At 43.6% G+C, this 14,710-nt stretch overlaps 4 protein-coding genes across 6 annotated transcripts in view; all 4 read left to right on the top strand.

Annotated features, from left to right (window-relative positions):
* Positions 1 to 3,529, top strand: part of LOC125711441 (olfactory receptor 51E2-like) — a 30,243-nt gene extending 26,714 nt beyond the window's left edge. The window contains exon 2 of the transcript XR_007383022.1: positions 2,880 to 3,529. The gene's annotated coding sequence lies outside the window, so the exon portion shown is untranslated. The remainder of the gene's footprint in view (positions 1 to 2,879) is intronic.
* Positions 1,607 to 2,886, top strand: LOC125711446 (olfactory receptor 52B6-like). The gene is made up of 2 exons (XM_048980336.1): positions 1,607 to 1,783; positions 2,450 to 2,886. Exons 1-2 carry the CDS (start codon positions 1,757 to 1,759, stop codon positions 2,762 to 2,764), a joined length of 342 nt encoding a protein of 113 aa, XP_048836293.1. The 5' UTR covers positions 1,607 to 1,756; the 3' UTR covers positions 2,765 to 2,886.
* Positions 3,530 to 7,395: 3,866 nt separating the features above from the next.
* defbl1 (defensin, beta-like 1) lies at positions 7,396 to 9,170 on the top strand. Its single transcript, XM_048980355.1, has 3 exons — positions 7,396 to 7,503; positions 8,061 to 8,181; positions 8,758 to 9,170. Exons 1-3 carry the CDS (start codon positions 7,434 to 7,436, stop codon positions 8,777 to 8,779), a joined length of 213 nt encoding a protein of 70 aa, XP_048836312.1. The 5' UTR covers positions 7,396 to 7,433; the 3' UTR covers positions 8,780 to 9,170.
* A 325-nt stretch (positions 9,171 to 9,495) lies between these two features.
* On the top strand, positions 9,496 to 14,300 carry rnf169 (ring finger protein 169). 3 transcript variants are annotated; one of them, XM_048980328.1, is made up of 7 exons: positions 9,496 to 9,621; positions 10,815 to 10,888; positions 11,278 to 11,397; positions 11,486 to 11,569; positions 11,711 to 11,817; positions 12,070 to 12,169; positions 12,584 to 14,300. In XM_048980328.1, the coding sequence occupies exons 1-7, from the start codon at positions 9,603 to 9,605 to the stop codon at positions 13,775 to 13,777; spliced, it is 1,698 nt and encodes a 565-aa protein (XP_048836285.1). In that variant the 5' UTR covers positions 9,496 to 9,602; the 3' UTR covers positions 13,778 to 14,300. The 3 variants fall into 3 exon arrangements, with proteins under 3 accessions (XP_048836285.1, XP_048836284.1, XP_048836286.1); XM_048980327.1 differs by having other exon boundaries at positions 9,555 to 9,621; positions 10,695 to 10,888; XM_048980329.1 differs by lacking the exon at positions 9,496 to 9,621 and adding an exon at positions 9,644 to 9,987.
* The last annotated feature ends 410 nt before the right edge of the window (positions 14,301 to 14,710 follow it).

Below are 14,710 nucleotides of genomic sequence, written 5' to 3'. Positions count from 1 at the left end.
TTAATCAAATGTATTAAGACGAATTATTCATACTGACATAAGAACTTAAGATCTTAACTTCTCCCAAGACATCTTAAAATTCAGAACAAACTAAGATGACAGATTAAACAAAAAGACAATGAGAGATCATATAAAAAAAAACGTATCAGTGGCATTAATTGCTTCGTACTGTAAGCTTAGAATACTAATGAGATGCGTATTGTGACTCCCTGAGTTAGTAGTCAGAATAACTTCAGCATTTATTATGTTTATTAAATTACATTAGGGGAGAAACTGCATGCTGCTGTTCTGGTAAATCATGGAAGTGATTTATAAGCACTGAAGTGGCGGTGAAGAAGCAGCTCAGAAGCCAGAACATCATTTTAAAGAGAAGATATTGGGGATATACAAGATAAAAAGACGTCACTGATGTGATGGTACGTTCCACACGTTTATAAAACATAAGAATATGACACATTTATACAGATTACTAATATTCTAGGCAAACTACTCATCTTCTTACCAAATTGTGTGTGTAAGTAAACAACCGTCGCCTGTCATGTAAAAGCCCTGATGATTATTGGACAAGTGCTGTACAACTGTGATTATATCGCAATGTGATGTCGTGCAGCACCATAGATATCTACAGTGCAGCCCTACCTTGACTGACATGCCAATGCATCAGCTATCGCAGTGCCATCTGGGATTTGTAGTGCCAGTGATGTGTCTGCTTTATGGACTATTTTCGTGTTTGCAAACAAAGATGTTTTTGCGGGTGGAACATAACTGGTGGCAGAAAGAGAGAGATTAGAAGTAGCGGTATTTAGGTGTGGGAGCCAAAAATCACATATGAATAATCCGCATAACTTCTTCAGTTATTTTATTGCTTTGCCAGGAAAAGATAAATTATCTTACATTAATAAATTTACACTTAACAATGAGCTTTAGGTTTCCTGATATTCACTGTCGGATCAGTGTGTCAAGGACCAAACTAAATTGTCCAAGTTACAGTGGCCGGACATTTGTGTTTTTAAGATTTTCAAGACCAATAATGGTCTGTTTCTTGCAAATAGAAATAGGCTTCCTGTATGTAATGCATGACTGACAAAACCAAAACCATCCATCCTCGCATTCTGGATCTCACTATCTTTCAAACCCTGGCTACAGCTCTGGATAGATGGCTGGATGGTTGGCTCTCCACAAACCAGTCCATGGGTGGTGGGGGGAACGTATATATTACAGAACTCTCCATAATCCGTTAAATGCCATTTCACCCATGAATATTACTTTAAAGAAGAATTCTTATAAACATCTCTGGTACAATCAGCCACTGTTCTAAACCCTCACTGAATATGCAAGCAGAATACCAGCCGAGAGCATATCTGCCTGTCCTGATCATGTTGTGTATCGGATATTATTAGAATTATTAGTTCGGTGATTAATTGGACACAGGAGTGCCGCTTGCCTGCAGGGACTGTGATTACGTCAGAAATCACAGCAATCAACAGCACAGCCCAGCAGCATAAAGAGGCCAGTAGAAGAGGAAATCTAGATCTGTTAGCGTCCTGCCGTATCTGACAAACCTGGAGATGAGTGAAGACCTGAGAGCTGAACCAGACCAGCTGATGGCTGAATACTAGTACAGCACTGCATGATTTTTTAAACATGATAAATTGCCATTTACAGTCAGGCTTCAGGAGGAGTCTGTTTGAGAACCCAAAGTGGCTACCATGAACACTGCGGCGCTTCAGCGTCCGGAGGCTCCGAGCTCTTTGTGATGGTACCAGGGAAGAGGAAGACTCCGGTAAAAAAGAAAACCAACCTCCGTCCATGCCAGTTAAAAACAGCTGGAATGGAGAAAGTTTCCGGTGAAATGTTCTTCATTCTTGCTGGATTGAATGAGACAAGGGGAGACAAAAACATCTACTTTGGCTTTTCTTTTGTGTCCTACCTCTGTACGCTTTTTGTAAATCTGTCTCTCATACTAATCATTTCCACAGAGAAGATTCTCCATGAGCCCATGTTCATCTTCCTGTGTAATCTCTGTGTTAATGGCATTTTTGGGGCTACGGGTTTCTACCCCAAGATTCTTATTGACCTCATGTCAGACTCCCACATTATTTCATACAGCGCATGTATACTTCAGGTTTGCGTGGTCCACACATATATTCTCTCTGAACTGACCAATCTAACAGCAATGGCTTATGACAGGTATGTTGCAATTTGCAAACCACTGGAGTATCACTCCATCATGACACCACGGAGGCTGAGGAACCTGATATTAACTGCCTGGTTATTTCCTTTAAGTCAAATTTTGATAGGACTATATCTAACAGTCAGACTGCCTCTATGTGGAATTAGGATTGAAAAGGTTTACTGCTCCAATTGGGACGTGGTGAGGTTGTCCTGTGTTGATTATACTTTGAACAATATTCATTCCTTCTCTATTATTGTTTCATGCCTCATTCAGTTTGGGATGATCGTGGTCTCCTACAGCCACATCATCAGGGCGTCCATAAGATCCCGGGCAGAACAGAAGAAGTTCATGGAGACCTGCCTGCCCCACCTGCTCACTCTGATGAACTTCATTCTTTCCCATCTTTTTGATGTCATGTACGCACGCTATGGCTCCAGCAGCAGCCTTCTGCCCCTCCGTAACGTGCTCTCTATAGAGTACCTCGTCGTTCCTCCCCTGCTGAACCCCCTCATTTACGGCCTCAAGCTGAAGCAGATTCGTCGCAGTGTCTGGAGGCTGCTGTACAGAAAAGTCAGTGTGCTGACATAGATCTCTCGTTAACTGTTACGGAAACTATGAAAGTGGATCAACATTTTGTCTGACTGTTGGTGTTTCTCTTCTCTGTGACATTATTAGAATCATATTTACATACCATGCCTGTAAGGTAGTGATGTCAGGAACATGTGCGCTGATTCCCTCTTCTCCGTGTGGGGGGGGGGCTCTGCACTCCCTGGGATGCTCTGGTTTCCCCTGGATGCTGAGGATTCCTACTGCTGTCCAATCATGTGAAGTGAGGGGATCTGGCGTCTCTAAATCACCCATAGCATGTGACTGTCTGAGAGTGTCAATAAGCGCATGTTACAGTGAACTGGAGTCCCATCCAGTATCTACCCTGGCCTGGTGCCATATTCCCCCTGTGATTGGCTACAGCCCCACCCTGCCACAACCCACAACACATCTGTTGCTGTTGTGCTGGTAAAGATTAGCCTTCTCACAGCTCAGGGCTAAAAGGTAAAGCCACACGCGGTACTTACAGTGCAGCTCAGTCCACACTGTATTCTGCAGTGACGACAGCACTAAGTGGGCCTACAGCTGCCTGCCAAAGGGTGAAGAGGCAGTGATATTTACCAAGCTGCTGATTTTTGTGAGGTGATTAAAAAAGTGTATGGTCTCCTTGGTAACAGTCCCATAGGTAACATTTCCCCATTCAAACTAAATCCCAAAATAAGCAAAAGGCTGAATTTTCTGTACATTCGCATGATTCTTGTATGTTATTTGTACAGTGTGGAGCCTCCTTTTAATAAAGTTTTACAGAGTTGTAAAGCAGTTTTCTTTGCTGTAAACGACAATATTTTTTATCCTAGGGTGTCTTTAAATCTATACATATTTAATGTTAATATATTAAACTCAACAAAACAAAATATGTCATTTTTTAATGGAGAAAAATATTTTTTTACAGTTAGAGAAATATAATATCAATTTGCTTAATCTTACACATTCAGTGTCCAGGTATTGTGAGAGAAAAACACTACATCTATGCATGGGGGAGGGGGGGCACCAAGCCCCCGCTGAGGCACAGCAGTCTGCCTGCAATGGCTGTCCGTGGCCTTGCTGGCTCCCTGACTGGCTCCTGCCCCTCATCATGTGACTCCTGTCTCTTTCAGGGGCTCCAGCTGCTTTTTCACCTGTGACTGTCTTCACAATAATTATTCCCAAGCAATACATTGTGATTGTAGCCAGATTAATCAGGTAAATTCTCCTTTATGCGTTGATAAAAAAAAAATGCTTTGTTTTTGTTGGATGTAATATAAAATTTGATCCAGCTTGAAAAGTGTTGTGGGAGCTGTAAGAATATGGGATTAAAATCACAGATTCTACAGTTAGATGTGAAACTGCGCAGGCAGGGGTAGGTGTCAGAGAGGCTCCTTATATTACAGCTAATTAAAGAGTTAATCACTGTGCAGGTTTAGGGCCTCCAGCGTCTGAAAAGCCAGATTCGTCACCTTTGCTTTCTCTGCCTTCACCATGTGTCTGTCCCCCATCCATCACATTACCAACATCTCCATGTCTTTACAAACTGACATCACTCAAAACTATTTAAATCCCAATTATCCCTTTTAATCAGGGTTCCAGTCTCCATCATGGCTCCGTGTGTGGAGTTTGCATGTTCTTCCCGTGTCATTGTGGGGTTTCCTCAGCATACTCCGGTTTCACCCCACAGTCTAATAGCATGCTGAGGTTAATTGGAGTTACCAAATTGGAGAAGCAGTTACCGGAAATGTATGGATGGAAATTCCTTTTAACTTCCCAGTCAGCTGAACATGAAGCACATCGTGTCTGTAACTGAACTGAAACACTCAAGCATTGGTTTTCAAACCTTTTGCACCACATCGCACGTCAGCAAATATTTGCCTCTCCACGAATCCGTCCATGAGGGCGTGGAGGGAGCGTGGTCTTCGGGTGGCAGACCTGCCTGTATCTGTGCCTTAGCCGCGTACCACCATTATGATCGACGTATAAATACACTGATACCTTCACGTTCCACTAGAGGGCACCTCCTGTACTATAGCATGAGAACCACTGAACCAGAGCATTACACACAAAATGAAAAAGCTGAACGTTTTTTCTCCATTCAATCCATGAATCAACTGCAGTGTATGTTTGTATAATGCCAGCTTAATTGATAAACTTTAAATAACTGCTCGATATTAATTAGATGTGCGTGGGTATGACAAGTCAGTCATTCCGTTGAAACAGAATATAACTGTTTTTAAGAACACAATATGTTTTTTTGTTTTTTTTATAGCGGAGTGTGGTGCCATCTTGTGTCCAAAACTTTACGTTGCACGTAACCACCCATCTTTGCTTGGCGTTTTCACCCCTGGAATATATCATAAGTAGCACTGGGCCCAAGGCAAGGCTGCTCCCTCAAGTACATAATTTTTACATCAATACTACCCCCTAGTGGGCAAATATAGAATATAACTAGTAATTCTGCCGGTTTAGTAGAATTTATTTCCCCCTAAAAACCGACAGAACATTATTGTTGTGCATTGAACACGATCCAAACTGTCTTTACTCTTAAGTCCAATGTCGAAAATTCTAGCGAAGTTTGTACCTAACAGTACAACAGTCACAGCCTCTAATTCTTTATAATGCTTTTTTTTGTTAGTAAAACATATTTGAATCTCAGACACATATGAACACGCAACACCGCACAATTTTGCATAGATTTTTATTGGATTAAAGTTAGGGTTACTATCTAATCCATGTCAGGAAGGATTCTTTGAGCTGAGATAGGATTTACAAACTACAATTTCACTTAATATGACCTGGATTTCACTTAATCGCTGTTTTCTTGCTGCGTACGGATTGGTTAGCTTTCTATAATCATGCACGTATCACTAAAGTTCATGTGGAACAGCTGGATGAGTCGTTCATTCAAGTAAACAAACCAGTCAAAACAAAAGATCAGAACTGAATTATTTACCCACGAGCAGGAGTCTTTCAGTTTTAAAGTAGTTTGTAAAACCTGAAGTAGCTCAAAGTGTCCCCCCTGACGTGGGTTTGCTGTTAACCCTAGTTAAAGTAGACCTACTAAAGCTTCTGAAACAATGTCTCCCTTGCCAGGGAACAGATAGACCATTGATCATTTCCTGAAAATAATTATACACCTAATATTGCTAGATTGCCTATTTTGGAAGCCTTGCGTTAATTGGTCTTAATAAATAAAAACATTTTAAAAAATCTGCATTTTTATATCTTGATTTAATCCTGGTTCTGGCAAAATGCAACACTGCAAGGCATTCTGCAAAAGTCGCCTTTTGGCAACCCTAGGAAGTGCTTGTAGTTGCCTAATGACGCCAGCAGATGGTAGCATGCGTACATAAATTCGTGCCAGTGATCATATTCACTATAAGAATGCTGGCGAATATGGATAACGATCGTAAATGTGTATCATGGACTTCTTTTATCCAAACCTGATTGAACGACATTAAATGTGTATTATCACCATTTTACTTGTAGTTGAAAAGGCTCCAGTGAGATGTATTACGGTTTTGCTTTCATTTATTGACAAAATTACATTTACAACTTAATGTTCCGCAAATTTTCAGTTTTAAAAAGCAGTTGTAAGTTGATGTTAGAACTGAATTCACAGCAGCACAGTCTTCTATAGCTTCTCTGTAGTTAAAAAACGTTAAAAACTAAAATGACCAGGTACGTAGATGGTTTCTTTCCAAGGGCTGCGGTCCTGCTCAGCAATAGACGACATGGATTCATGCTGCACTGACAGACTGAAGATTAAAGCACTCATGCCTGATCCCCTAAAACTAGATAAGAACAGTGATGTTGTTCATTATGTTTACTGCTTAGTACTGTGCATATTGTTAATCTTGACACACAATGCATGCTGCACAGTATTCAGAAATTTTAGCTAGTGCACTGTCTATCTTTAATATATAAAAGTCTGCTTCAGCCACACTGGGAAATTGTACTACTTAGCTTAGCGTGTCATACTGCATTCCAGTTTTTGTTAAATGCTGAACATTGCACACCCACTTACAGTAGAGGTCTCATTAGTTAATGCATCTCACTTTAATAATAACTAGCTTGTACAGACATCTAGAGTATATATATTTCCTATTTGCAATATTGCAGTAGATTTTTTCATTATTACCTCATACCTGTATTTTCCTTCATGCCTACTTTATTTAATTAGCTAATGTTTATTGTCTTGTCTGTATTTGATGAATCGTCAGGTCGAATTCCTTGTGACTGCCACCTTTCTTGGCCAATAAAGCTGATTCTGATTCTGTTCCTTCACTCCCTCTACCTTTACGTGCTTCGCAGAGTTATGTGGAATGCATCCAGCCCCAGGAAATTACTGCCCTGAGGGCTATCATGTGCTTGAAATCGTGGCAAACAAATTTGGGCCTCATTGCTGTCGTGTTCCCCAAGCCATGGCTCTGCATCATGAGCACATAATCGAGCGCCAGCTCTCCTGAAATGTCCGAAATGTAGTTTACCACAATGCAGCTATTCATCACTCCTAGCTGCAAATAATTGCATTTGAGGGATTGAAAGTTTCAGGAAAGATCGTGGCCTATGACTTGTCTAGCTATGCTGGCTCCTCCTCCTTGGACAATTTGGGGCAAAAAAAGGACATTTGGGGACTCAGAGATCTCAGTGCTGTGAACGTCAGGAAGAAGGAGGCCGTATGTCCACAGTCAACATGAACCATAAATATGTGATGGTCCTGGTGGTTCTTCTTTTCCTTGTCGTTGCACGTGAGTGGTGACAAACACCTTCTTCCTGTCATTTCTGTTCTGTGTGGAATGTCTGTAGCAATAAATACCAAATTTCATTTATACCAGAGAGTTTTCAGTTCTGCTCTGGAGTCAGTAGCATCTTTGCCGATATGATGTTTAAAAATGATGCGTATATGTTATCTAATCGTACTCATTTAATGTCTGTTGTCCAGGAGTGTTAATTTGGAGTCTTTGAAAGGGTCAGGGAATTGTTTTCAGGAATCATGTGAGGAAATAGCAGGCAGACAAAAAAAACAGCCTTTTCTTAATAAAGGGAGATGACCTGCCAAATCCCGCACTTTCTGCTTCTCAGATTACCTGCAGAGCAGAAGTGGAAAGTTCAGGTGCAGAAAGTACAAATCCAGACCCAGATTCTGATCCAACCAATCAGTTGAGTATTAAGAGTTACAGTTACAGAGTACTCAGCTGGTTGGTTGGAACAAAATCATGGACTGGATTTTTACTTTATGAGCCTGAAATTTCCACATCTGCGGCAAAAACAGAAGTAAGTTGCTTCCCATTCTGTTTGATGGCAGGTGAGCTGAAAGAAGCAGCAATGTTTCCCTGGAGCTGCTCCAGCTACGGAGGGGTGTGCCGCTCATCCTGCCTGCCCACAGAACTGCCATTTATCCCCTTCGGCTGTGCCAAGGATTTTGTGTAGGTTTCTGTCCGAGGGTGCGTGTTGTGTGATATACCCAGGGGTGCAGCTAGAAATGCTGCCCCCCCCGAACAAAACGTCACCTTTGCCACCCCCTCACTAGGGTTACCAGTAGTGATGGCAAGAACCACGCTTCATGAACCATATGCAGTATTTTTTGATCCCACTAGATGGTGCTGTCTGTAAAAAATAAAAATAACGGGATTCAAAGCATGCCCCAATGTAAAATAAAAGCACCATCTAATGGGGTCAAAAAAATACTGCATATGGTTCATGAGTCGTTGTTTTGCTAAACACTAGTTGCTACTTGCTGGAGAAATATGGGACACTAACCTCCCCACAGACACACACACAGACTAAAATTTCCCTTTTAGTGTATAATGTTCCCTGGTCATACACTCTTATAACTGGATATATTCTAGGGCCAGTTAACAAATAGTTTATTTATAGGACAGATGTGATCCTAAAGACATGTACATGCTGATATGGATTAATAATGCTGAAGAAGAGCACAGTACAACTGTGCTGATGTCAGTGTCAGTGAAACAAATTAGGTGCTTTCTGTGTCCTTGCAGATGCTGTGTCTCTTATATTTAATGAAGACTGAATGACCAACGCCCCCAATAACTGTGTCAGCGTGATCTCATGATGTGACTCCGGTTTGGTCCTCATGACGACGACTGTTGTCTCCCAACACCGGCTCTTCTGCTGGTCCTCCAATAATTTTGGTGTTTCATGTTTATGTTCTGCTTTCGGCCATTTTAAACTTTTAGCTAAGCAGTTAGGCAATTTCAGTCTATGCAGAGAAAACAGCTTTATTGAACTGTTGTACAATAAAATGTGGGGAAAATACATACGCATACAAAAAATGTACGAAAATCCAAATACATCACTGCGTGACTTTCAAAAAGTAACGAAGCTTCTAAATCTGCCTTCATACCGTGTCAAAATATTATATGGACTACAATAATAAACATGCTTTGAACACAAACAAGCCGTGATCATAAACTATGTGTATGTGCTCATGTGTACTTCTTTTTAATATTTGTATGATTTTATCGATATCTTAAAGGAAGGTAGTCAGATTCATGAATTATGACTTAAATGGGGGTGAGACTGAGAGTCCAGTCGCCAAACTTGGGTCAGCACTACCTTACTGATAATGGGTTAAAGTTTCACTTTGCAGTTCATCGGATTAAACATTATAGAAATATCTTAAATAGTTCGGGTAGCTTTAAACTTCGTAACACTGTGCACAAATCTTTTAACAGTACTACCAAACAGTACTAGTATAAACTTTCTTCCTTTCCGTCCTTCCCTGCGCTTAACCAGTCTAATCCGCTAGTTGTAGTACTGGTAGAGGCCGCTGTTGGCGGCAGACTCTGGGCGGAGACTCCCGCACGGCAGGCAGGGACAGAAGATGGCGGCGCTGAGCTCCGGTAAGTGCGCCAGCGGCGGACCGGAGAGGACGAAGCGACCGAGGGGAAGGGGCCGGGTGGCCGGCGGTGCTGCAGCCAGCCTCCTGACGCAGGACGAGGCGCGCTGCCCCGTGTGTCGGGACATCTTTATGGGGCCCGTTACCTTGCTGTGCGGCCATTCGGGGTGCTTGGCCTGCTTCAGGCAGAAGGTGGAGCGCAGCAGCCTGCGCTGCCCACTCTGCCGGCTCCGGGTGTCCGGCTGGGCCCGCCAGCAGCCCCGCGGCCAAACGCTGCGCGACAACGGGCAATGGGACGGGGTACGCCGGAGCTATCCGAAGAGGTGGCGGCGGAGAATGGAGTAGCGGGAGGGGGAGGCCCCGGCCGAAGGTGCGGCCGCGGAAGGCACCTTTGCGGCACTTTTAAAAATTATTATTATTGTTATTTATTAGACTATAATGAATATAGTAACAATGGCAATAGCCGCCGTAGGCTGTGGTAAAACGGTGCTCTGGCGAGCTCGCTTTTTAAAGTAAGTTCACATGCTAACTAACAGCTAATTAACTGGTTAGTATCGAAGCATCTGCGGGGGTTCGGTGGGGTAGTCGGGGGTCGCGGTGGCGGTGCGCTGGGACAGGCGACGCATTTTATTACGTGCGCGACCAGGCGGAGATACGACCATGCTGGGCCGCTGCTTGTGTTTACGTCTGCACAGCAGGACTTGTCGGGTTTATTATTATTGCTGTTGTTGTTATGTTACAGCAATTCGCCATATGACCTTACATAAATTCACCACTGTTTTAGTGAACTGTTTTATGGTAACATTTAAAGTAACCTGTAAAGTAAAACTAGCCGTTGTAAGGAGAGTGACACTTTTTTACCGGCAGGGCTGAGCCTGAGATGCAGGTGGACAGACTTGCCCGGACATGTGTGCTTATTGTTATTGTGTGTGTGTGCTGATGATGGTGGTGGTTCTGATGTTTTCAGTTCAGATGATGGCAAAGCTTGTCTAATAGAGTACTCCATTTAATCAGCGCCTGTTCTGTAATGACAACAGAACCTTCAGCTGACCTGCTGAAGCCATAATCATTTTCCAGGCTGCAAAGTCCAAACTAGCTCCTTGGCCACTATCTGAGGGGAGAAGCACATGTGTGTCGTGCTGCATCTGCATGGCACCAGTGGCGCTCTACACGTCTGTGCTGCTCTTCCTTCCTCAGTGATATTCAGAGCTCCGGTCCACATATGCAAGCAAGGAGAAAAGCAGCAGGAATATACCAAGACGAAGAAAAGGGTAGGTTGTTTTTTGTTTGGTTGTTTGTTTGTTTGTTTGTTTGTTTTGTTTGGGGTTTTCTTTCATCTGCTGTGAGGAGACAAGAAACCAACTTCCTCAGGAATCCAGAGTTCGAAGGTCTAAAAATTTAAGTCATTTGGAAACCAAACCTCACAGTGTCTAATTCAGTGAGCGTCGAGATATGCTGCTCATTCTGTTTAATTAAGCACTTTGGGTTTTTGTTGCCTACACACACATCAGAGTTTGTAACTGGCTGTTTGAGTCACACATTTAAACAATTTAGACCTTATTTGTAAAATTAATCAATACTTTTTTTTTTTAACCCATGGTGTATTCGTTAACATCTGTGTGTTATCTGTGACGGCTGGGGGTACTTTTTTTGTTGTTAGATGGAGTTGGAGCAGCAGAAAGGTGAAAAGGTATCTGAACAACGACTGCAGAAGATCCTCGAGGTGGACCGGAGACAGGTGGAGATTAAAGCTGGACTGAGACCTGAAGACTCGGCGTCGGTAGGTTTATATCTGCGGTTTGAGGCCCTTTTACTGTCACTTAAGGCTACGTAGTGATGTCACTGCTCCCTAATCCTTCTTGTTTCAGGCAGAAATGAGCGAGGAAAAGCAAAGGCCACAGGGTCACCTGAGACAGGAGGACAGCGTGTCTCTGAAGCACCGTCACAATTCTGTAAGTGTCCCTCACTTTCAGGCCTGATCGGGCTGTCATAGTGAGTAGCTCTACTCTGACACCTGCTGGATCTCGCGTCGTATTGGTCAGCGGCTTAAGTCTCGAGCTGATTGTTACCTCTTTTCGTTTGTCTCTTCTCAGTGGTGCGGGGTGCTGTCTGACTCAGAAAACGAGGAGCCCATTGGAAGAAGGACGAGACACGTTTCTGCATTTGTCCGCAAGATCCGGAGCCCGCCTGCCAGTCGAATGTATTATTTTTTACTTTCTCTGTCCGCGGAGTAGCGGCATCCATATTTTTCTCGTTATTTACCCATGGGCTAACGTTTTCCATTAATCGATAGCTGCTTGCTAAAATTAAGTCGGATATTATTTAATTTTAACATAACGGCACGCTTCCTGCCCTCCAAGTTAACACTCGCGCTATGGTGCCTTCTGTGTGGTTTCATTCAAATGTTTTGGCACGCGCATGAGTGGGATCGGACCTCCTCCTGTCTCCACAGTCTCCAGAACCGGCCGGGTCAGAGGAGCAAAAGCTGCACCGACTCTGAAGATGACAGACTGAAGAACCGCGGCCCCCTGCTGCTTGCCAGCGCCCCCAAGGTAGGCAGAGCTCACAGGCCTGGGGGCGACATTGACCCCCTGCAGTGGCGACACGCTGGCATTATTGCATGAGTATTTTCTGTATCCGTAATGTTTCAGCCTTTTTAATTGTTTCATGTGTTTACATTACAGTTTAAAAGACTTCTCCAGTTGCAACTAGTGTAATTGCATTAACTAAAACAGTGTTCCCCAATATGGTCTGTGGAGACCCACAGCCGGTCCAGACAGTCCACATTTTTGCTCCCTTCCAGACAGTCCACATTTTTGCTCCCTTCCAGACGGTCCACATTTTTGCTCCCTCTCAGCTCCCAGTAGAGAGCTAAAACATGAACTGTCTGTGGATCCCCTGGTACCGGTTTGGGAAACACTGAACACTTTTTGAGAATTATTCCCCAATAATGTTTTGCTCTGCAGGTCTCAGTGGGCTATAGCCACAATGCTGGAATCCTGTTGTCCTCTGAGAACAGCCGGTCCCTCTCGGCACCCATTCTAGTCACTGATAAAAGGAACACATGCAGAGGCATGGCTGCTGCGGCTGGCTCCACGTTCGTGGCTCCACCAACCAAAGTCGAGAGGTCTATCAGCCCCGAGAGCAACGACAGCATCTCCGAGGAGCTGAACCACTTCAAGCCCATTGTTTGTTCACCCTGCACTCCACCGAAAAGGCTGCCCAATGGGCAAGTGGTCGAGCCCACCATAGTGAAATCCACCCCAAGAAACCTAACCCGGAGTCTGCAGAAGCACACTAGCTACGAGGCCAGCCCCACCATTCTCCAGAAATGGAAGCAGATCGAGATGGACCGGCAGGGCTCCAAGTTAACCTCGAAGGGGACCGTCACAAGTCCTCTTGCAGAGGATTTTAAGCTTCGCGAAAGTCCCGCCGAGAAGAAGAGAAAAATCCATAGAACTTCGCTGGAGGAGAGTACGCGAAAAGAGGGCCGTACTCTTCCCACATCAAAAAGCGATACCTCTGGGCGCAAAGGCGAGAGAGAGTCGTACAACAGGCGTCGATTGATATTTGATCAGTCCCCTGGGGAGCCAGGACTTTCCCTCACACAACCAGGCAAAGTATATACAACTAGGGTTGCCAACTCCGTACGTGGGACCTATGATGCAGCTCAGGGGAAAGTGTCAGAACCTGTTAGATGTGATGGACCGACCTCAAGCCTTCTCGTTGACGGGGAACCGTCCGAACCGGCAGTGTGCAATCGAAGGGCAACTGACACCCAGGACATGAGCAGAGTGTCACATGCCAGAAATGACATGAAGAGCCGACCTACCTCCTGGAGGGGCAGAAAGAGAAGCCAAAAGACCAAGCACCTGGAAGACGTCGGAGTAGCGAAAAATCCCAAGATGCATGGCGACAATGGCCACTCGGCCCCTCAGTTTGACGGAGACTGCTGGCTGAGCCACCGGCTGCAGCAGGAGAAGGAGGACCTTGAGCTGGCTCTGAAACTGCAGAGACAGTTCAACAGGGAGTTTGAAAACGTGGACCGGCAAAAAACAAGCCATGAGAGGTACCTTCTCCGCTCCTGGGCTTCTGTGGACAACACACGAAGGTCACGGAGGATTTCTGAGCGGAACAAGCACTTTAACTACAGCTGGTAACTCTTTGAAGGGTTGGTTTTGCGGTTTTCTTAGACACCTGGATTTCTTCTCCATTAACTCCCCTCTTCATACCCGAGTCAGTGGAAATTTTTAAATCCCTTTATAATGTATGAGACAGAAAATATATTGTATAGTATATTGATTCTGAATGGTTTGTAAGATACTACCATTTTGTTAACTGTTACTCATTAGCATTTTCCAGTCACAGTTCTGACCTGCTCTGTATGTAACTGTCAGGTCCAGCTGAGCTTTCTTAGACCCAACTGTGTTGATTTAATGGAAAGCTAGGATTTTAAGCGTTGTAACTAAAATCAAAGCCCAAAGTTAGCTGAAAACTAAAAAAAAAATTGACTTAACCAAAAAGTACTAGCTGTTCTAAATATTGTTCTCTTTTATGAACGGTGCAATTACCTATCTGCCCTATGAATTTTATCTAACGGGTTGGTGAATGCATATGAAATAAATACATTGTGTTTTTTTTATAGTATCACAATAAAGCACAATAAAGTAATAGTTTTATCAAGTTCACATGGAACTAATTCTACCACCTCATCTGAATTGAAACTGAATTCAATTAGGCCTAATTAATTAATGCTCAGTTGGATCTAAAGTCCGCATTCACTGAAGGTTGCTGTACATGCTGTGGCTCATATGCATGTACCTTACTATGTCCATGCGGCTATTTACAGCTGTTGGAAGTCCATGAATCTCCGTCATGCGGGCTGCTGTCAAACCCCAGATAATCATAAAAAAGCCAGATTAGGAAGTTGCAGTAAGGCTGATGATCAGTGTCATTTTTGCAGCCAGTGGCCTGATTTTTAAAGTGAATGTCCAAGGTGAGTCCAGTCTGGTTATTTGCACAACGTTCTATATGTTCATCATGTCTTTACCTGATTGGAAGAGCTCCTGTATACATCACAGTTACCTTTGGTG

Source organism: Brienomyrus brachyistius, chromosome 17 (assembly GCF_023856365.1).
Source record: "Brienomyrus brachyistius isolate T26 chromosome 17, BBRACH_0.4, whole genome shotgun sequence".
NCBI classification, from domain to species: Eukaryota; Metazoa; Chordata; class Actinopteri; order Osteoglossiformes; family Mormyridae; genus Brienomyrus; species Brienomyrus brachyistius.
The sequence above is the reverse complement of the archived record's forward strand: the minus strand, read 5'-3'. Positions and strand labels throughout refer to the sequence as shown.